The 24,473-nt window shown below is 34.9% G+C and overlaps 1 protein-coding gene across 6 annotated transcripts in view; it reads right to left on the bottom strand.

Moving 5' to 3' along the window:
- Positions 1 to 24,473, bottom strand: part of STAG1 (stromal antigen 1) — a 250,216-nt gene that overhangs the window by 78,792 nt on the left and 146,951 nt on the right. For all 6 annotated transcript variants that reach the window (XM_036431365.2, XM_036431364.2, XM_036431366.2 and 3 more), the window contains 3 exons: positions 20,605 to 20,756; positions 17,881 to 17,954; positions 2,607 to 2,730 (listed from right to left, as the gene is read on the bottom strand). In XM_036431365.2, coding sequence (XP_036287258.1) covers positions 2,607 to 2,730; positions 17,881 to 17,954; positions 20,605 to 20,756 — 350 coding nt within the window. The remainder of the gene's footprint in view (positions 1 to 2,606; positions 2,731 to 17,880; positions 17,955 to 20,604; positions 20,757 to 24,473) is intronic.

Here is a 24,473-nt window from a genome sequence, read left to right as displayed (position 1 = left end):
ATACCTTCCTGGGAAGATAAACAAACCACTGGTTTCATCTGTTGTCCAAATTCTAATACCAGATATAGTTACAGAGGGACTAGAAAAAATAGTGTACTACCTGTCCTTAACCATGGCAGAACAGCTAACACTACTGCCCAGCCATCCAAGGCAAACAAGACTCACTAAAATTCACCAGTCAAGGTGGTAATGGGTAATCAAATAAATCTACTGGCAGAACAAGGTCGTGTTGGTGTTATTGCCAGAATTTCTTGGTGCATGTAATAGTACATTAACAATTCAAGGAACTTAAAAAACTGAGCTGGTAAATATCTATGCTTAGGTGGGATGGTTATCAGTTGTACAGTTTTATCACCTCCCTCTAACTTTTTGACCTTTAGTTGTCTTAGTCCAGGCATTTGGGGTGCTTGGCAAACACCATTCCAGGTAAGCCTGATCTTCCTCCCAGATCTGATTCTCCTAATTACCCTTGTAAAGTGCTGCCTCCAAATGGCAGAAAGGCTCTATGAGCAATCCGGGTACATATAGGTTGTCAGCCTTTCAGTAGCAGAGCAGGAATGGGGAGTGGAATATTGACAGTCTCCTGCATGAAGTCTTTTGACCCCTTCCCCCCTCACCCACTCCCTGACTGCATATGAATAGGCCTTGGGCCTGGAGCACCCTCTTATCAAGAGACAGAGTCCTCACAGCCTGTGCTGGGTTTATCACCTTTCCTGTTTCAGATTCAATATTTGTTCTTTTGTTCTGCTTAAGCCTGTGTGCCATATGGCATCTGGCCAACACTACTAATCTGTCCCGTGAGAGAAGGCTGCCCTGAGTTGACGCCTGGGAGGGACAGTTGGCCATGGTGGACTGACACACACTACTGAAGCTGATCTTGCTTTGCCCCTTCTCTATGTGAGTAAAGCACTGTTCCATCCACTGCTTCAGTGTGTTGTTTTCCTTGGCAGCCCCAATGTCAAGATGCAAAAGTGTTGGAACTTCCACTTCTAGTGACAGACAACAGATGTTATTTACTTGACATATACAGAGCTAGAAAGATTTTGGTGAACTTAAGAGAAACAGAATCTGAAGTGATTCAAAATAAATAAAAGGACTAACTGAAAATAGATGCCACCCAAGCACTAAAAGACTTTGATATGAGAAATCAAGCCTAATGCAAGAAGGCAGCAGAAAAATTTTATACAATTTAAAAATAAAAATAGTAAAGAGCAGTATAGACAAAATGGAAAAGATAGAGAAAGGCAACCTAGTTCATGAGCATAAATACAAAAAAAGATTAAGTTATTTAGTTAAGCTATTAAGCTAACAGAAAGATAATCTCTAATAACTCATTTACTTGTTAGTGTCTTTCCAATGACTAAAGCATATACTATAAAACTTATATTAACTGGCAATATTTAAAAGAAGTTTGCCTTATTTAGAGGGCAGGCTGAGTTATAACATAAAAAATTATAAAATCAGGACAACAGATATCAAACTATCATATTACACTGTACACTTGAAACTAATAAAATACTATATGTCAATTTTATCTCAATAAAACTGGAAAAAATGCAACTGATATTTAAAATGTAATCTTAAAAAAAAGGGCAGTCCCTTCTGGGTAACTCAGATTGTTAGAGCATCATCCCCTGGGGAGGATAGCTGTCATGTGATGAGTTGCCTTATGGAGAGACCTGCTTGGCAAGGAAAGGAAGTTTGCCAACAGCTAGCAAGGATCTGAGGCAGAATCTGACCCTTTCAAGCTTGGAAATGACTGCAATCCCTGGCCAACACTTTGACTGCAGACTTGTCACAAACCCCGAGGCAGGATCATACAGCTAAGCTGTATCCACAATGTCAGAAAATAAATGGTGGTGGATGTTGTTAAAATCCTCTATAAGTTGATAATAGTAAGATAGAAAGAGGCTTACTATATTACCAAATTTGCCTTAAAAAATCTAAGAATATAATTGCATTAAAAATAAAATGTCTTCCAATAGCTGTGATAACTTTTAACAATTCAAATAATCTATAATAATAAAAGCATAATATGTAAATTGACCGAACAGCTGAACAGCAGAATGACTATCCGATGACCATGCTATGACATGCACTGGTGCCAGGCCAGCCAAGGTGGGTGCGATGTATTTGACTGGGGGGTCCTGCCATCACCCCATGATTGATGGGGTAAGGAGGGGAAGGAAAGCCCTGGTAGGCCCTGAATGTTGGTCAGGCCTAGGGACCCTAGCCAAGGGATCTCGGATTGCAAGAGGGCTCAGGCTGGGCTGAGGGACACCCCCCACTACTGTGCACAAATTTTGTACACTGGTTTTCTATTGGAATATAACTTAGTAGACAGTTAAGACACCCATGAGCAGATAGGCCAGGTACAGGTCACCAGGATAGAAAGCCCTATGGGCCTAACAACAGGCAAAACTGGGAAAACAAGGACCTCACCCCTAGGGTAACAGTTTAGACTACTTGACCTTTCATATTGTTCGTCATGTGGTCGGGACGTTCCCTGACCACATGTATCATCTTAGATTTCCACACTATTATAAATATTGCCTAGTAATAAGACAAGCATACCTTCTATCAAAGCCTGGAATAGAGTAACTTACCCTATCATGAAGAGTCCAACCAACATATTTTAGGTAACTGTCATTTAGGAAAGCATCACTATACATTTTCATCCATACTCCAATTTCTTCAATACAAATGGCTCTAATCTCAGCAATAGCATCACTAGAGAAGGAAAAAAGAAACAAAAACCTGAATAATATGAAAAGCCAGAACATACTCCGTACTCATATTCAGCAAGCAATAAATATTAACATTATTCATAATATTGTATTTAACATCTGCAGGACTCCAACTTGAGTATCTTCTATTCTTTAATATGGCTCCTGTAGAATAAAAACTACCAATACCAAACTAAAAAATAATGCTTCTGGAAATCATCTTATTTCTGTTCATATATCCATTGAACTAGGCACTTGGAGTTTTCAGAAAGCCTCACAACTATTATGAAGTCAACAAACATGTTAAAATCTTCTGAGGAAATCAGAGTACCAACATCCAAATACAGAATAATGAAGAGCTAAAAAATTGTTGTTCTAAATAGCTGTGAATCTATCTAAACTGGCACACATGTAATAAAATAAATGAAAGTGATTTTTATGACAAAGACACAAACTAATATATCTATGAGGCAAAATTGCAGAAGCAAATATTATTTGAAAACATAAGCTATTTTGCAAAATCCAAAACCTTAATGTAATTGCACAGGATAGAATTTACATTTAGTCACAATGGAAACAACCTTGGTGACTACACTTTGAAGTAGTGGTGGAACCAACCCCAAAAGTCAGGTATCTAGGCTCCATGCCCAGATGGCTTCACCTCACTATAAGCACCCAATATTCTGAAATCTTCCTCCTCTCAAATCTGTGAATCATGAGCAAATATAATGTTCATACATTTGCCTAATCTTTCAACAGGTTATTAATTCTGGCGAAAAATAAATAAATAAAATCATACTAAACAGAAAATGAATCCCAACTTTCTTTTGTAGATCGTCAAAGTTTCTGATTTATCATGCAACTTAAAAATTTAAGATAATTTTAAATTACCCAATTAATATAAATAAATCATCTATTAATTATTTAATTTGGCAATAATTTAGCTGAAATTTTAATATTAACTAAGGAGTTTTTCTTAGTTGCTGTTTTTGTGATAAAATGGATGTTGGCACTCTTTGCTCTAATTAATCTCAGTTATTTCTAAGTCCCCATCATTCCTTAAAAATAAAGATGTGAGAAACCTTTTTTCAAAGCTACATTACTAATCACAATCTTTAGTTTTCCTGTATTATTTGTTGTTAATACCTTTTCTTCATGGAGAGATTCTATAGCATAGAGGCTAATGGTACAGGCTCTGGAGCATGACATCCTGAGTTCAAATCCTGGCTCTGCTATTTACTAGCTGTGTGGCTTTAGGTAAATTACATCCTCTTTCTTAGATTTCATCATCTGTAAAATAGGGATAATAACTGTACTTGGAGCTCACAGAGTTATTGTGAGAATTAAATCACTAATAAAAGTAACACTTAAAAACTGTGACTGGCACTTACTAAACCTTCCATAACTGTTTGCTATTATAATTTTTTAAAGTGCCATCACCCTAGTCATTTATAGACAACTAAAGGCCTACTCCATGAACTTGTGGATGGGTGGGTCTGGTGGGCCCACCCTAATCGGGGGTGGGGTGGGGGGGTCAGGGGCAATGGGGGTGGCGCCAGCTGGGGGAGGGGCCATGGGCAGTTGGTGGGCTGGCCCTGCTCCCTGGTCGAACTCCTGGTCAAGGGGACAATTTGCACATTAGCCTTTTATTATATAGACAATAATGTATAAAAAGTAGCTTTACTACAATTGCAAAATGATGTTCCTAAACCACTATAATACTGAACATAAATGGCTCACGGACATTTAATATTTTTGAAATATGAAAATTTCAGATATAAAAGTTATAGAGACAATAAAAATATTTCAACCGTAGTATTTTAGTTCTTAACTTAGCTCAGTGCTTACTATATACCTCTTACTGATGCAATTCCCTCGCCTAGAATGACTATTCTTTTTAAAAATATATATATTTTATTGATTTTTTTACAGAGAGGAAGAGAGGGATAGAGAGTTAGAAACATCGATGACAGAGAATCATCGACCAGCCGCCTCTTGCATACCCCCTACTGGGGATGTGCCCGCAACCAAGGTACATGCCCCGACCAGAATCGAACCTGGGACCTTACAGTCCACAGACCAACGCTCTATCCACTGCACTGAACCAAACGGTTTCGGCTAAATGACTATTCTTGATTCAATGACTATCATTCCCATTTGTATCTTCATGCTTTAAATTTTTATGTACTGTTTTATGTATTTGAAACATTACATAATTAATATCCTATAGATCTCCCTTCAATTTGCTTTTTCAAAAATTGGACAGGTTTTGTTTTGTTTTGTTTTAATTCTCATCTGGGGATATATTTTAGAGCACATGTGTCAAACACAAGGCCCGCGGGCCAAATCCGTCCCGCCAGGCCTTGCAATGTGGCCCGCACTGCGCTGTCATCACTGCAGTCCGCTGCATTTCCATCACAATGACAGTTTATGACTGTTCAGTAAACCATTCGGCCCGCGATTTAGGCTGGATTTTAGATTTTGGCCCCTTCTCTGATTGAGTTCGACACCCCTATTTTAGAGGAAGGGATAGAAAGAGAGAAATATCAATTGGTTGTTTCCCAGTCAGGGATCAAATCCACAACCTAGGTATGTGCCCTGACTGAGAATTGAATCTGCAACCTTTTGGTGTATGGGACAATGCTCCAATAAACAAAGACACCCAATCAGGGCCATACTGTGTTTTGACATACATACTGATTCACATAGCTCTAGTTCCAATATATTAATTTTAACTAACGTTTAGTGACCCTTTCTACAAATACTTTACCAATTATTTATACATTCTCACTGACACACATCTAAGTTGTTTCTAAGTTTTTGCTTTATTAACAATGAATGCCAGGAACATTCTTAGGTAGTCTTCTGTGCACATGTGTGAGTTTCCCTAGAGTCGTGTTGCTCAAGCAGTGTATCACTACCTATGGGCACATTATGAAATAAACTGAGTGGTAACAAAAATATAAAAATATTTAGGATAGAAAATATTAAAACAATTCACATGTGGCAAGGCACTAAGTTTTTTTTCGTGGAAGACTGTGTACATGATGTAGGACATGGTCAACTAAGCCTATGAGGCACTGTTTTATAGTACCTGAGAAGTGAAATTACTAGGTGAGAAAGAGTACACATTTTCAGTTTTATTACCGTTTCCCTGAAAATAAGACAGTGTCTTATATTAATTTTTTCTCCCAAAGTTGCGCTAGGTCTTATTTTCAGGGGATATCTTATTTTCGGGGAAACACAGGTAGTATTAACCAATTTCTTCATAAATCAATGCTTCATACATTCCTGTCTATCACTTGTACTATTTAATATAAGTTTCCATCTTTGTAAAGTGCAAATTGATATACTTTGTCTTCTACTGGCTGTCCATATAAAAACAAACAAAAAATAACAGCAGCAAAAATAAAACAGCCCCCCTCCAAAAAACAAAATACAACCTCTAAACACCTAAGTCACATTTTATTAGCTTTCTCAGTCCTATTCAGTAGTCATCACCCAGAGATCCACTGGACTTATTCTCTGCTATGCTCTATTACCTTTAAAAAATTAATTCTAAAGCAAACACAAAAATCCAAGACACAAAAAACTAGGCTACCCTTTTTACCACACAAATTTCAGAAGCTCAGACTGAGAACAAGATAAATAGGATAACAGAATAATTAAAACTATAGAGACGACTAAGCATATACACAGCTCATTCATTACCATTGGCATTACCATTACGAATGATATTGAGATTATGGGTGGCTAATTCCTAAGGCTAGAGAATATAAAGGTTTAGCTTTATTTCAGAAGGAAAACCTTTTTCATAATATCTTTTATAACCATCTCTAAGTCTAATTTCTAATATCCTTTTATCTTACCTACTAGACTTCTAAAGAGCCTTGGAACATGGCTCTTTTCTGTATGCACCACCACCATTTTAACAGCTTTCTTGACTTCTAGGAACTAACATTCTATTTAAGTAGATGAAGTATATGTAAAATCTCAGTGTATTTCTAAATATTCCCTGACTTAATTAGAGTATAATTTTTGTTAGTACAGATATTTTTCTCATGCAGATAAGTCCTCCAACCTTGGTCTTCATATAAAATTTATTTTTAACAACTTAATGTTAATTTCCAGTGGCCTCGTTCCATTTAGAAAGGTATTGTTTAGCTGCAGATATCTGGGAGTTTCCAAAGCAAACATTAAAGAAGGGAGCAAAAAAGTAAGACAAGATGGAAGTTTAAGACAATCTTAATGAAGATTAATTTTTATAGCATTCTGGTATTGAAGACTTGAAATTAATAATTAAAAACAAAGTCAGGATACACTTTACTTAAAAATTCTAAATTAAAACAAACTAGAAAAGAATAATTCTGGAGCAAATTTCTTTGTTGTTCACGCTATTTTATAGCATAAAAGAATAATATTCATTTATAAGAAAAAACTATCTAATTTACTGATCCTCACAGTTAATATATGTTTTTTTGTTGTTTTTTTTAGGAGACAAGAAACTTTAATATCTGGACTTAAGCTTTCATTTTGCATTACTTTCTTGAAAGATGGAATATAAATATTTTCTGCTTACAACAAAAAGAAATTTAACTTTAATGAATTTTAATTAAATGTTTCTTGTAGTATCCTTTCTAGTAAGAAAGTAGACTAAATTCAAATGACACAATATAAATTTCAGAGAATAACTCTTGGCTAATAGGGCTGTTTTGACACTTAAATTATCTCTCACACACAAGGATTCTTATGAGAGCTCTAGAGTGAGAAATAATTACCAGTTTCAAGAAGGTTCACTATCTAAATTGTAGCACACAATGAATCCATGCCTCAACCAATTTTGTCACTAATATTTGGCTACAGAAATTACATTTTCCAAATAGAACTATAGAGAACTTTTTCTTTTGGAAATAGCCTATAGGAGAAAGAAACAGCCGAAGGAGTTACAGAAAAGTCATATTGTATACTTTATTAGACTGTAATAAGAACTTAAGAATAGAAATTATAACTTAAATAGATATGATTAAAACATGTTATTTAAGAGATTGTTAAATGTTAGTATTGAACAGTACAAGGAACAAACAAGCATGTAAAATGATGGAGGGGAGTAAAAGTGGTTATGAAAGGCTTCTGAGTAGTAATATTTAAGTGCAGACATAAAAAAATGGAAACTCTCTTGTTTGCCAATTAAATCCATATATTTTATTTCATTATTTCAGAATGATCAGAGCTATTTAAAATGCATTAGAAATTTAATACATTTATAAAACAAAATACTTTTCCTTTCAGTTTTATTGTATTATCCTATATATATAAAAGCCTAAGCGTCCTTTATGACTGGTTGACCAGTTGCTATGACGTGCACTGACCAGTAGGGGCAGATGCTCAATGCAAGAGCTGCTCCCTGGTAGTCAGTGCACTCTCACAGCCAACCTCCTATGGTCCCTCCACCTCCCCGGGCCAGGCAACCTCCCATGGTCCCTCTCCCTGTCCCTCCCCCTGGCCAGGAGGCCACAATTGGCCCAGCCCCAATTGGGACTGGATAAGGTGGCCCTAATTGGCCCTGATCTCTGGCCAGGCGTAGGGATCCCACCCATGAATGAATTCATGCACTGGGCCTCTAGTCAGTCATAACAGTTACAAAATACGTAGAAAGGCTTTGTACTACAGGAGTCTCATACAGAGCAGGTGGCATGATAAATAAGCATATTTTGCTAATATGCTAATTAGCAATTTATTAATCTTACTAGAAACAATTTTAGACATAAGATTAAAAACTGAATGTTAAAGATATATAAACACTCAAATAAATATATCTTCAATTAATATTCCTATTTCAACTATCAATTTAACTATCAGTTAGGTCAAAGATAAAATGTTAGGCCTGGTTGGTGTGGATCAATGGTTGAGCATTGACCTATGAATCAAGAAATCATGGTTTGATTCCAGTTGGGGCACATGCCTGGGCTTCAGGCTCAATCCCAGTGTGGGGCATGCAGGAGGATGCCGATCAATGATTCTCTCTCATCATTTATGTTTCTATCACACTCTCCCTCTCCCTTCCTCTCTGAAATCAATAAAAATATATTTTTAAAAAGATAATATGTTAGGAAATGAAAAGATTAAAATAACAGAATGATAATTTGCTCAGAATAAATCATATCATGATCTCATATAAGAAGAGCTCTGAAAACATGATTCTGAAATATTTCCCTATAACATAAAAAGGTGAAAATCTCGACTAGAAAATAAGACATCGCTTTTCATCATCTACAAGTGAAATCATGACTGTTATCTCTTCTTCCATTAAGCTTGTTCTTATGACCTAATAATTTTTAATTCTTTTAGCATCACTAAAATAACAGTCTTTCTTTTTTGGTTGCTTTTATGCCTTTCTCATGCACTTTTAAAAAAATTTAAATTCTCAGCTGAAAATGTTTTATTTTTTAAAATTGATTTTAGAGAGAAAGGAAGGGGAAGGCAAGTGGGGAGGGGAGGGGAAAGAAGGTTGGAGGGAGAGGGGAAGACAGAGAGGAATAGGGAGAGGAGAAAGGAGAGGGAGAGACAGAGACAGAGAGATAGACATGGATGTGAGAGAGAATCATTGATGGCTGCCTCCATATGTGCCAAAAAAAACATTCAAACCCACAATGTTTTTAGTATGGGATGACACTTGAACCAAATGAACCGCCTGACCAGGGCCCTCATGATCTTTGATGTTCTGCATTTTGACTATGCATAGATGTAGAATATTTTTTCTTGACTTATCAATATTGTCTTTCCAATCTAAAGATTCTATTTTTTAAACTAGATTTGTAAAATTTAAGTTATCACATTAAGACTTCTTCTTTCCAATACTTCTTCTCAGTTTGAAATACTATATTAGTAAATCCTATATGAAGCCTCTTCTACCTGCCAATGTATCAGAAATGTCATTCCTTATCTTTTATCCCTTCTGTGCCTGGGTAAATTCCTCAGTTATATTCTAATTTACTAATTGTCCTTTAACAATCTAATGTATGTCTTGTTCACTGAATATAACCCAATTAACATTTTTTCAGTTTCAGTATTTTAAATTGGTTTATAATAAGAACAGGTGGATATAAAAACATTTATTTGTTGAAGGACTGGTTCATTTGGTTTGTTTAATTTCCCGCATTCTGAACTTGGACAGTACCAAGAGGATCTAGTCAAAACACTCTTCTATTTTCCATATTCCCCATAAACTAGTAGAATTAGATCTTGCAGTATATATGTGCAGTCATATTTCATAATTTTTGCTTGAAGTTGAGGTGGCGGGTGAGACTCAAAGTGTTAACTTAAAGTGCCATCTCTGCACAGTACCTTCTATTTCCAGCAATATCTCCACTTAATCAATAAAAAGAATGGAGCAATACTTCTGAAAAATCAAATGACTGGTACGTACCCATGATCACTTTGGCAGGCAGGTCACACATTCAACTATATCTGCAATCCTATTTTGACCAGCTGATATTTTAATATATTCAAGTAAGCTGTGATATATCCAATACTATTTTATGTAAGCTCTGACTAAACAGAAAACAAATCAATAGAGTAATGATATTAGGAAATTAAAGAACTGTTGTTTCTACGAGAATTATAGGTTGAAAGCCTTGGCAAGACTTGATAAGGGCGAGTCACTAAAATAAAGGCAATGTTATTTTGGTGTTAAAGACTGAGATAAAATCATTTAAAAAAATGATATGAATTCTGTAGTCAAGATTGCATGGCTGAACCAGGATGGACAAGTTTTATGCTCCCACTCAAAAAAGAAACTAAAAACTGCATGAAATATGTAAAATAGTTTTGATATGTTGACTATCACACAAAGTAGAACAGTAATCTGTGATAGAGGAGTAACAAATTAGGTGAGCCTTAAGAATGCCACAGTCTGCTGCCTGCAGAAGAATCTAGGAAGAGCCTGGATATATTCCTGAGTTGAGGAAAATAAACTGGGACTCTAGAGGACAAGGTAGCTAGAGTTTAAAAAACATAGTACCAGAGTAGAAAAGCATAGAGAGAGGGAGCTATGAAAGACCCTATTTACTCAGCTGAGCAATAAAAAGCACATACATGTGAACCAAACCACCCAAGGCTGGGGAAAGAATGAAAAGAGCAGAGATATCAATCTCTAGAGAAAACAAGGTTGGGAATACTTGCTGTACTAATGAGCCAGAGCAGAAAATACTTGTAATTCACAAGATATAGAGAATAAGGAATGATATCTTATTGAGGAAAAATTAGCCTGAGACAAAATGTGGCTCTGGTCCATCTAACAACCATTTAAAAACAAGTCTTGACAGAATCAAACATAATTATGCTCCTCCAAAAAAGTTGATAAATACTTATATATAAAATTATCTAGCAATTGCTGAAACCGGTTTGGCTGAGTGGATAGAGTATCGGTCTGCGGACTGAAGCGTCCCAGGTTAGATTCTGGTCAGAGATATGTACATTGGTTGCGGGCACATCCCCAGTAGGGGGTGTGCAGGAGGCAGCTGGTAGATGTTTCTCTCTCATCGATGTTTCTAGCTCTCTATCTCTCTCCCTTCCTCTCTGTGGAAAATCAATAAAATATATTTTTTTAAAATTATCTAGCACTCAACAGAGCAAAAACAGTGCCTGGCATCCAATTAATATTGCCAATCTTACAAAGAAGCAGGAAAATAATCTATAAGGCGAAAAAATCAATACAAACAGAACTAGAAAATTATGCAGATGATAAACTTCTAAAACGGGACATTAAAACAGTTGTCATAGCAAATATTTATGTGTAAGAGGTTAAAGGAGAGCATAGAAGAGATAAAAACAAAAAGAAAATAGCACAAAACAAAAACATAATAGAATTGGTTACAGCTATCCCAATAGTTGTTAAGGTGCTGGGAAAGTACGTGCGCACGCACACACGCACACACACATAGACACACACATCAAGACAAAAACACTCGTTTCAGTTTTCTGGAAAAGAACCAACCCCCCCCCCCAAAAAAAAAAAAACCCCACAAAACATCATGAAGCATTTATTCACAGAAAGCTGAAATATGGGTTAAAACAGTGGAAATGTATGGCACTTTGGAATGTAATACACCCTTCCAAATTCCTAAAACACAGAGAAGCAGATATAGTATAGTTACCAGGGTTGGGGAATGTATTTTTAGTTACCATTCAAAAAAAACACCCACTTTTTATTATTGATAGTATCATAGACATCTCTCCTTTTCCTCTTTTACCCCCAACCTCTCAATCTCTAACCCACCCCATGTCTTCACTACTTTATTGCCTGTGTCCATGTGCTATTCCCGTAAGTATGTAAGTTCTTTGGTTTATCTCTTATCCTCTCAACCCCACATAAAGGTACGTCAGTCTGTTCCATGCCTCCACGTTTCAGGTCTTTTTGTTGGTCACTTCATTCTGCTCATTAGATCCCACAAATAAGATCATGTAGAACTGGCTTATTTAACTTGGTATAATGTTTTCCAGGTCTATCCATGTTGTCCCAAAGGGTAAGAGATCCTTCTTTTTTACAGCTGCATAGTATTCCATTGTGTGAATGTCACATAGCTCTTTTATCCACTCATCTACTGATTGGCATTTGAGCTATTTCCAAATCTTCACTATTGTAAATAATGCTGCTATGAACACAGGGGTGCATATATACTTTCTGATGGAAGTTTTAGAATATATTCTCAGAAGTGAGATGGCTGGATCAAATGGAAGTTCCATTTTTAATATTTTGAGGAAAGTTCATATGTTTCCCATAGTGGCTGCATCAATCTGCATTCCCACCAGCAGTGAACTAGTGTTCCTTTTCCACATCCTCGCCAGTACTTGATTTTTCTTTAAAATTTAATAAATCTTTATTGTTCAGATTACAATTGTTTCTTTTTTTTCCCCTCTATAGTTCCCCTCCACCTAGTCCCCACCCCACCCTCTGCCTTTACCTGCCCCGCCCCTGCTGTCCTCATCCATAGGTGAATGATTTTTGTCTCTCCCCCTACCACCCACTCAGACACCCCTTTCCCCAAGGATTATCAATCCCCTCATTTTATGCCCTTGATTCCATTATATTCACCAGTTTATTTTGTTCCTCAGATTTTTAATTCACTTGACTTTTAGATTCACTTGTTCATAAAAATTATGAACAACAAATACTTTTTTCTTTTTCTTCCTCTTTTAAAAAAAAAAAAAATATATATATATATATATATTTTATTGATTTTTTACAGAGAGGAAGAGAGAGGGATAGAGAGCTAGAAACGTCAATGAGAGAGAACCATCGACCAGCTGCCTCCTGCACACCCCCCACTTGGGATGTGCCCGCAACCAATGTACATGCCCCTGACCGGAATCGAACCTGGGACCTTTCAGTCCGCAAACCGACGCTCTACCACTGAGCCAAACTGGTTTCGGCATCTTTTTCCTCTTTTTAAAGAACACCTTTTAGCATTTCATATAATACTGGTTTGGTAGTGATGAACTCCTTTAGCTTTTTCTGAGCTGTGAAGCTCTTTATCTGGCCTTCAATTCTGAATGATAATTTTGCTGGGTAGAGTAATCGTGGTTGTAGGTTCTTGCTATTAATCACTTTGAATATTTCTTGCCACTCCCGCCTGGCCTCCATAGTTTCTGTTGAGAAATCAGCTGATAACCTTATTGGCATTCCCTTGTAGTAACTGTTTTTTTTTTTCTTGCCGTTTGTAAGATTCTCTCTTTGTCTTTTGCTCTTGGCATTTTAATTATGATGTGTCTTGGTGTGGCCTCTTTGGATTCCTCTTGTTTGGGGTTCTGTGCACTTCCTGGATTTGTAAGTCTAATTCTTTCACCAAGTGGGGTAAGTTTTTGGTCATTATTTCTTCAAATAGGTTTTCAGTGTCTTGCTCTCTCTCTTTTTCTGGCACCCCCATAATTCTGATGTTGGTACACTTGAAGTTGTCCCAGAGGCTTCTTACACTATCTTCAACTTTCTGGATTCTCTTCTCTTCTTGCTTCTCCAGAGGAATGTCCTTTGCCTCTTTCTTTCCAAATCTTTGACTTGATTCTTACATTCCTTTAGTCTGCTGTTGGGTCTCTGTATAATATTTTTTATTTCAGTCAGTGTATGTTTAATTTCTAGTTGGTTCTTTTCCATATCCTCTAGGGTCTTATTAAGTTTATTGGCCTTTTCTAGTTAATTCTTGAAAAACCTTATAACTGTGGTTTTCAACTCTATGCCCAGTCATTTGTTCTCTTCCATTTTTTCCATTTGTGTTCTGTTTCCCTGTCTCGTTTTCGCTGCTTCCCTGAGTTGGTAGGGTGGCTCTGTGTGCTGGGTGTCCTATATGGTTCAATGGGTCAGCGTTTCAGTTACCTGAAGTAGACACTTTTGGTGCACCCCTTTGTGGACTGTGTTGAGTGTGTGACTATTGGTGGTCAGTGCACGTCATAGCTACTGGTCAGCCGGTCAAATGGTTGGCTGGTCACTTAGGCTTTTATATATGTAGATATATGACAATAAGCACAACGGAAAATAAGAAAGTGGAGCTAGCCGAAACCAGTTTGGATCAGTGGATAGAGCTTCGGCCTGCAGACTGAAAGGTCCTGGGTTTGATTCCGGTCAAGGGCATGTACCTTGGTTGTGGGCACATTCCCAGAAGGGGATGTGCAAGAGGCAGCTGATGGATGATTCTCTCTCATCCATGTTTCTAACTCTCTATCTCTCTCTCCCCCTTCCTCTCTGTACAAAAATCAATTAAAAAAAAAATAAAATATATATATATATATATATATATATATATGTATTTTTTCTTTTTAAAGAAAAAAAAAGTGAAGCTATACTGGGGCGAAGTTGCTATAATTTTGTCAAATTAAGTCATGTTAATGGTATATAGTTTCTAATAACTTACACTTCACATTTTAATCTCTAAAGAAACCAAAGAAATCTGTAAGACAAAAATTAATACCAGAAAAGGCTATTTCATTGTGATAAATAGGTCAACACAACAGGATATAATAGAGCACTAGAATATATTATTTTATATGTACATGAAATTTTTTTTCTGAAAAATCCATTTGGTTGAGAAAAAAAATATATCCCATCAATTGCAAAATAATTTCTCAGAGCATGTTTCCTTACTACAATGTAATAAATATAAAAATTATTAAAAATTTAGAAAACCTCCAAATATTTGGAAGTTAAACAAAATAATAACTTATAAGTCAAAAACATCACAAGTAATATAGGAAACTAAGAAAAAGGTGAGTAAATTAAAACAAAAGAAATCAGATAGGAGGAAATAGTAAGGAACGAAGCACAAATCAACAACATAAATATAAAACTGATAAACCTTTAAGCTAGACAAAGACAAAAAAGAGAGAAGACACACATTACAGAATCAGGAATGAATAAGGAGACATCAGGGGCAATCCTATAGAAATGAAAAGAATTATAAGGAAATATAATGAACATTATGCCATCAAATGTGCAATATACTTGAAATGAACATATTGCCTGAAAAATATATCACCATTATTAATCTATAAGAAATATAAAGGTAGGCCCTAGTTGGCGTGGCTCAGTGGATAGAGCATCAGCCTGCGGACTGAAGGGTCCCAGGTTTGATTCCGGCCAAGGGCACATGCCAGGGTTGAGGGCACAATTCCCTGTGTGGGATGTGCAGGAGGCAGCCAATCAACGATTCTCTTTCAGCACTGATGTTTCTATCTGTCCTTCTGCCTTCCTCTATGAAATCAATAAAAACATTAAAAAACAAAACAAAACAGAAATAAAAGACAATTCCCTTTACTACAATAATAGCATAAAATAAAAGCAATGAAAAATTGTACACCGAAAATCATAAAAAATTCCTCAAAAAATTAAAGGACATCTGAATAAATTAAGATGCAATCATAGATTGGAGGATTCAGTATTATTTAGAGGTTAATTCTCTCCAAACTGGTCTACAGATTCGTTATATTCTCCATCAAAATCCCAGCAAGCTTTTGCATAAAAATTGAAAGGCTAATCCTAAAATTTATATAAGAAAAGTGTGAGACGTATAATAATCCCAACAATTTTGAAAAAAAACAAAGGAGAACTTAACACTACTTGATATTAAAAGCTTACTATAAAAAACTGTATATTCTCACTTACATATGGAATCTAAGATAGTCAAATTCAAAGAAAGACAGAGCAGAATGGTGGCTGCCAGAGGATTGGAGGGGTGGGAGGGAGTATTGGCAAAAATAAGAAAATAATGAACAAAGAATATAAACTTTCAGTTATAACATGAATAAATTCTGGGGATCTAATGTGTAGTTACGGTGACTAGAGAAACAATCCTGAATTACAGACTGGAAAATTACTGAGAGTACATCTCAAATTTTTATCACCACATACACACAAAAAGGTAATTACTACTATGTGATATGATGGGGGTATTAACTAACCTTACTGTGGTCATTATTTAAGAATATATCTGTGTATCAAGTCATCACATTGTATACCTTAAAATTACGTATTATATGTCAATTATATATCAATAAAGCTAAAAAAAAAATGCCACCTACTCTAAAGCTAAAGTAATATAGTTAGTATGAGTACACAGACAGATTAGCAAATCCAGAAATAAAAAGTTGTACAATATTTATGGTCAATTGATTTCAAAAACAGTGCCAAGACAAATCAATTGGAGGATAGTCTTTACCAAACGGTGCTTGGACAAATTAATATGCAAAAATTGGACTCATATCCTTATTATTGCACAATATGCAGAAATTAACTTTATATATGGTTCATAACTGAAAAGATTAAATAATTTAGACTTCTACAATAAAACACAGAAGAAAATTTTGGGTTAAACAAAATGCTCAAAATATGACATCAAAAAATTATCACATAATAAAATCAAGAAATAAATTCATTTAAATTGAAAGCTTTTGCTCTCCAAAAGGCATTATGAAGCAAACAAACAGAAAGTGATAGGCTGGGGGGGAAAATAACTGCAAGTCATTTATGTGATAATACATTGTGTTCATGATAACTTATCATGAACACAAAAAAATACTCTTAGAACAGTAAATTTGTAAAGATGAAAGACTCAAACAATACTATGAACAAATTTTGACCTAATTGATATAAAGAAAAACCACAATACACATTCTTTTCCTCGGCAACTAAAACATTTATCAAGAGAGACTATATTGTGGACCATAAAACAAGTCTCAATAAATTTAAAAACATTCAAATCATACAAATTATGTTCTCTGACTACAATAGAACTATTAAAAATCAATAACAGAAAGTTATTTAGAAAGATCTAAGATATTTGCAAACTAAATACCACACTTCTAAATAACCCATGGGTCAAAGAAACGAGCCAAAATATAATATTTTGAGCTGAATGAAAATAAAAACACAACATGTGCAAATTTAAGGGGATACAGCTAAAGTAGTGCTAAGAGAGAAATGTATAGGACTAAATTCCTATATTGGGGGGGGGGAAAAAGGTTTCAAACCAATTACCTCAGTTTCCACCTTGAGAGACTAAAGAAGAGAGAAAGTGAAACCCAAAGTAAGCATGTATAATTAATTAACAGAAGGTAACAAGTGTATGTATATAAGCCACTAATTCTTGTGAAATATGCTCTTTAATAATGTAATGTTTTTTAAAGTTCACAGGTTTCACAGAAAGACAACCTGAATTCATTTGAATTTAGCATGACAAAAATAGTTAGGAAATACTATGCTTCTACTTTCATGCATATAGCTGAAGGTAAAGAAAAATAATGTTATGAAGTTGTTGTATTATCTTCATAGACTGCTGGTTAATTTGACCATGAAATAAGGTGAGTACCACAGGACAGGAAGCAAGGCAATTATTAAGACAATCACATCTCATTAAGGGCACATTAACTTAAGATTACCTATCCCATCAATACAAATGCAAGTATATAGGGTGCCTCTAACAGTGTTATGTTCTGAATTTGGAAGTGTGGCAGTGACAGCATAACAGTAACATTTATTTAGCTTTTATAACCAAAGATTTATCAGAAAACAAATCAAGACGAGTTTTTTATCTCTAGAACTACCTAGAACTACAAAGAATCAATAAATTTTAAGTTTAAAATCTTCTAAATGATTTTAAAAATCCCTTACCGGTATCTATGAACAAATATACCCTTAAAAATAGAGTTCATCATATTTTCGATTTCATCCTGATTTTCTTGTAGCTGAAATAAAAAATAAATTAATTAAAATGTTGATTATTTTATTTAGAACAGTGGTTTTTAACCCTTTTCATCTCATGGCGCACACAAACTATTAAAATTCTGCTGCACGCACACACAAAACTTTTTATTTTGCTGATCTGACAAAAAAGAAAGGTATAATTTTGATTCATTCACACCAGATGCCTATTGTTGTGCTTGACAATCTCAGGGAAAATAGGTCAGTGCCCCTGACTAAATAGTCAGGTATTGCATGCTTTAAAAATTCTTGTGTTACACCAGAAAGCCTCTTGAGGCACACAGGTTAAAAATAGCTGATTTACAATGAAGAGTTCCAAATGTTTTTAATAACTGCTAATTTTCATTTTGGGTAATTATCAATCCTTTTTCTCACTTATTGGGCAACATATTACCAGTATTATTGCATTACTTCTACAACTATACTAGTGGATTTAGAATCTCTCTTTTTCTTGACACTAAAAGAAAGTGGTGCTAAGGTGGTGAGATTTCTATCTCCAAAATATCATTTGCTTTGGGAATAGTATTCAATTTCTATACCTCTTTTGTCCAAACCAGGTCCTTGGCTTGATTTTGCCTTTATTGGCAACAGATTTCCCATGATTATCATACTTGCCACTGTAGAAGAAATTTCCTATTCTACCTAAAGTATCCAAATATAACTCTGCATCTGATTAGTTCATGACTGAGAGTAGGCTAAGTTCCCAGTATAGGAGGCATACTCGAAAGTAACAAGATTTTTGGCCATCAGTGGTGGGATGTAGCAACAAAATAAAGCACTATAGCAAAGATAATAAATTTCAGTCAACACTACTGATCAGAATTAAAGTTTTGAGTTTATTCACTGCTCAAAAGGAATAAAAACATTGATATAAAATTACATTCAATGTATATTTCTTATTCTAATTTGTTTTGTGTTAATACTCAGTGAAATACTGGCTTTTATGCAAACTCCAATGTGACAAAACTCCTCAAACTTATTCCTTCAGACTTATTTCTTTTTAAATCCTCACCCTGAGGAAATGTTTTTTATGAACTTCAGAGAGAGAGAGAGAGAGAGAGAGAGAGAGAGAGAGAGAGAGAGAGGAACATTGACTGGTTGCCTCCCACACATGCACCAACTGGGGATCAAACCACAAACCAGGTATGTGTCCTGACCTGGAATCAAACCCATAACCCTTTGGCATATGGGACTGAGCCACTCGACCAGAGCCAGATTTATTTTTTTGCTGTATACTGTTTCAGGTTTGACTGAAATAAGTTTAAGAATACTTTTATGGCAAAGCATTCACAATATTGCAACTTACTTGTAAGTTACACCTTTCTTGCACTTATTTTAAAAAATAATTTATAAGAATATATAGTTTGGTTAGTAGTACTTACTGAAGCCATAGTTCCAAAATTTACTCCCACAGTATTACAAATATAGTATGTGTTCTGAGTTTAATTGTACCTCTCAAAAATTCATATGCTAAAGTGCTAAACCTTGCTACATCAAACCTTATTTGGAAATAGGGTATGGCAGAGATTGTGTAGGGTGGGGCCCATAATCCAATATGACTGGTATCTTTAGAAAAAGTAGAAATTTAAAGACTTGCACACACACACAGGGAGAAAGAAGGCCATGTGAAGACTGGAATTATCTTTGAGTTGTAGCCCACAGAACTCTGAGGAAAAAAATTCCCTTTCTTTAAGCCATTCAGTTTGTGGTATCTATTACAGCAGCCCTAGCATGCTAATACAGAATGGATTATAATTTAATCATAAGTTTGCTGCTTCTTATTGCCTGTTATAATCCATTATTCATTGATAGAAATTTGTAGCAATGTGATAGTAATCCTTTTTCAATTTAAAATATAGACTAATACTGCAGATCTAAAATTTTATTTCTATTGAATAAAAATTACCTACTAAAAATCTAAAGTAATTTTCAACACATATATGAAAATTTCATTGTAAAACTGAGACCGATCTTATTCACAAGAGTGCATTATACATTTAGCTAATGTGTAGGCTTCTGCTCTCGCCTAGTAATGCAGGCTTTGCTGGCCCTTAGGGTTTTTTTTGTTTGTTTTTGTTTTAATTTGTTTTGTTTTGTTTTTAATTTATTGATTTTTTACAGAGAGGAAGAGAGGAATAGAGAGTTAGAAACATCCGTGAGAGAGAATCATTGATCAGCTGCCTCCTACACACCTTCCACAGGGGAGGAGCCAGCAACCAAGGTACATGGCCTAGACCGAAATCGAACCAGGGACCTTTCAGTCCGCAGGCCGACGCTCTGTCCACTGAGCCAAACCGGTTCCGGCTGGCCCTTAGTTCTTGTGTTGATACTTATCACGCTTTCTTTGCCCATAGCCTGATAATGTTTATGAGTTACCTAATTCCCGCACTACTTTTTTTCAAAAGTAGAATTGTTCTGTGACTCTCTTCTGCTATTAGACAGCACTCAGATAAACACTGGCTGAATACTATAGGTTCATTTTAAAACTTTGAGATCAAATAATATAATTTTAAAAAATAAATTAAGAAAATACACAAACTGTTTTACAGGGAATAAAAAAACTATGATATATATATATATATATATCCTACACATTTACATTAACATAAGAATTTCAGATATCATGAAACTTACCTCTTTGCGTTTCTGAAGTAGTAACTCCAACCTTTCATTGGCTCTTTTCCCAATCATTTTATTTCTTTCGGCTTCATATTGTCTCTGTGTATTATCTTGATGAATACTGAGGTTTAAGGCAACATTCACCAAAGCAGTCATGAGCTTCATGGCTATGAAATAAATGAAGACTATAGTATTCAACCATGAATCAGAACTTCATCCATAAAGTTACATATTTATAATGGAAACATGAAAAGAATTTCTGTTTTATAATCAGGCATAGTTTAAGTAAAAAAGAAAAATTATTTTATAGAAGTTGTCATCTTACTCTGAAACAGTGTCACTAGTGTTTGGCTCATTAACCTTTCCCACTTAAAAACAGCCCTATCCTAATAACCATCAGCAAGACAGATTTAGATAGTATCTTCTACAACCAATCTCCCAAGTCCTCAAATATGCACACTTTAGTGAGAGCATACTAATCAAATCTACTCTTTGACCACCAGTTCTGAGTATACAATTACTTCCTTAATACCTATATTAGATGCATCAATCAGTTCATGATTCGTACCCCAAAGATGGTTCCTCTGCTTATATTGCTAACCCCAGTGAATGGCATAATATAACCTCCAACCCCAGAAAAACAGACTGATCCTATCAATCTCATTAAATTCATTAAAAATGTATTCTGTGAATTTCTGTCTGACCTATTTTCGAGTTATAGTGTTAACATACTTTTAAATGTTCACTTGTATTTGTAAATCTTGTTAAGTATTTTCAAACTTCTGTTTCAAGTTCTCTAAGAAACAGGTATGATATAAACCTTAAAACTTTTATCTCTTCATATTTATATTCATTATTGAGATTGTGAAAATGTAGGAAATACTGGTAGAGAAATAAGAGGGTTGGTATTGATAAAATAATTTCCATCATTTTTTTTTAAGGTTATTCACCTGCAAAAACAAATGCTCCGTTATAAAAAATGAACTGATCAATGTCTTGGAAAAATTTATCCATTTATCTTCATATCCAAACTAAATATCCAAACCTAAATATGAGCATGCATTTCTTTTAAAATGTCACTATTTCTCTTTAAAATACATATATAAATATATATACATAAATGCTGAATCTCTACCTACCTATCCCCCCCCCCCCCCCTTCTGTTATTCTGAAACTCTATCTACATTTTGGCTAACTCCATGTTAACAGTGATTGCTACTGCCCTTAAATCAAAATATAAAACATAAATTCTAAAAACAAATGTATTAAAATTAGAGTCCATTTGGAAATGTATTTAATGAAAATGTTTTCCTTTTCTTGAGATACAATGTGTCAATAGAGTAAGCTGAGAAATATTGTTTCAAAATATAGGCTAGTAATTTTACACATTGTCAGCACAATATCTGATAATACTATGAAAGTTAAAAGTACTTTTTAAATTAATCTGTATAAAAAAAGGAAAGAGCTCAAGAACATAAGGGAACTGTGATAATTAAAACTTTCCAAGTCAGGAATAATAGTTTAACAGAGCATGTCCTGAGCATACAAAGTCTTACCCAATGAAGCTTAACTTACTATATACTTCTAGTTCTATAAAACAAAGTATTGGAAAGTATTAAAATTAACACCAACCCTGGCTGGAATTCACCAGTGGAAGCTGAGATACATATTTTCTTGATCTGCCCTTATATTTTTTACTCTCTAGTGAGAATAAATAAACAGATAATATATAAATGAAAGATAGATAATGAAAATATCTATCAAGAAAACTAAAGTATGGTTTAAAAAAAAAGTATGGTAAGAGGATAACGAGTAAAGCGGATGGTCAGGCAAGAAGGCCTCTCTGAAGAGCTCATGTGAGTGAAAAAGCATGTATAACAGAATAGGGTTCCAAAAGTAATGAGGTAAATTGTTATGAGGTGGACACTCATAAAAAAGCAAGGTGGTTAGTGTGGCTAAAGCATAGAAATAGGCAGAGGCAGGAGATGAGGTTGAAGAAAAAAATGAAGGAGCCACATCATAGGTTCTCCTAGGATCAAATAAAATCTTATGATTAAATATAAGTGAGGTAAGTCCCACTGGAAAATTTGGGGTGAGAAATATTCTGATTTACATTCTAAACTTCTGTGTGAACAGAATATAGAACAGTAAAAGGAGAAAAAGGAGAGAACAAATAGTACACTGAAGAGAGAGGTAAAAATACAGGGTGTTCCCAATCCCCAAAAGTATACATACTTTAATAGCTGATATCTCAACTTTGAAAGTGGCAAATCCACTTTCAAAGTTGAGATATCAGTGGAATAGTGTAATAGGATTCCTAGGTAGCATTAAAGGTCCACTTGAGAGAAAAATGTAAAGCCCTAACATTATGATTATGTGTTTTTCATTAGCCACTTTCAGATGCTTTGGTGCAGGTATGGAGTAGGACATGATTATAAAAAATCTGAAGGACAGAATCTGAAATGAAGAAGTGAAGACATAAAGAGTATACTATCAGAGAGCCAGTTTTGACCCAATCCCCTCAGGCCATGCCAAGGGACCCCCCAATGGTGCAGGAATCCGTGCACTGGGCCTCTAGTATAAAAAATAAATTCTAGGCTAAAAAAATAGGTAAGAGACATAAAATATAAAGACAAGGAGAGACTGAATTATCTATACTTTATAGTCTATTCTTTGATAATGACAGAATGAGCTAAATTTTTCAGGGATAACCATATATTCTAGATAACCAGAAATATTATGTCTGGTTAAGAGTTATAAATATCTTACTGATTTAATAAGTACAATTTGGAACCTGAAAGTCAACATCTAAGTAAAATGAAAATTCATGCTGTTAGTTTTCTTAATAGCAGTTTTGATACAACTAATTTATTTACTTGTTTATTTCTAATTTCCCACTTGTAATGTCTTTTATTACGAAAATAGAGTAGGTGTTTAATAAATTTTAAGTAAAAACATGAATGAATGAAACACTGCAAACACGATTAGCTCTTTATGTCTTTACTGAATAATATCAGTAGCTTACTAAATGTCTGGCACTGATCCAAACACGCCTAATTTCTTTTAATGAGGTAGCTATCATTAACTTCTCCACTTAGCATATAATGAAAATGAGGCCACAAGATAAGTTAAGGAATTGTCCAAGTAACTCAGCTAATAATTGGCATACAGGGATATGGACACTCTGGCCCAGAACCCACTGTATAAACCACTGTATTAGATGGTTTAAGGAACTGAAGGCCAAAGGAAAAAAAGTCAATTTACTAAGTTTGAATGATTTTCAATCTATGAATGGAGAACAGAGCAATTTCATGCATCGTATATTTTCTCAGAAATTCAAGGATGGTGACTTGGTAAAGATTGTTAATTAATAATAAATATTATCTCAATGTAAAATCAACCATATGTCAACATAGTACTGTTTAACAATAAGATATACAGAAATGTTTACTTTCCCTAGAGTGAGAGTGACCTACTGTTATCTACTAGTAAAGATTAGCCTCCTGGCATGGCATACTAACGCCACTTGACTATCATATGACAATCTTACTCGCATTTTCTAGGTATTTTCCAAAATTCACTTTAGAAAAACAGAAGAGACTCAATCACTATGCCATTATTTTAAAAAATATGTTTGTATTGATTTTAGAGAGAGAAGAAAGGAGAGGGATATAGAAATATCAATGAGAAAGAAACATCGATTGGCTGCCTCCTGCATACTCCCAACTGGGGATTGAGCCTGCAACCCAGGCATGTGCCTGACTGGGAATAAAATAGGTGGCCTGGATTCATTGCTTGACGCCCAAATCACTGAGCCATACCAACAGGCACTATGCCATTATTAATATTAGTTTTGTATTCTTAATCCCTTTTTCAAATTAGCA

Source organism: Pipistrellus kuhlii, unplaced genomic scaffold (assembly GCF_014108245.1).
Source record: "Pipistrellus kuhlii isolate mPipKuh1 unplaced genomic scaffold, mPipKuh1.p scaffold_m20_p_11, whole genome shotgun sequence".
NCBI lineage: Eukaryota > Metazoa > Chordata > Mammalia > Chiroptera > Vespertilionidae > Pipistrellus > Pipistrellus kuhlii.
This window is presented reverse-complemented; position numbering and strand designations above follow the sequence as displayed.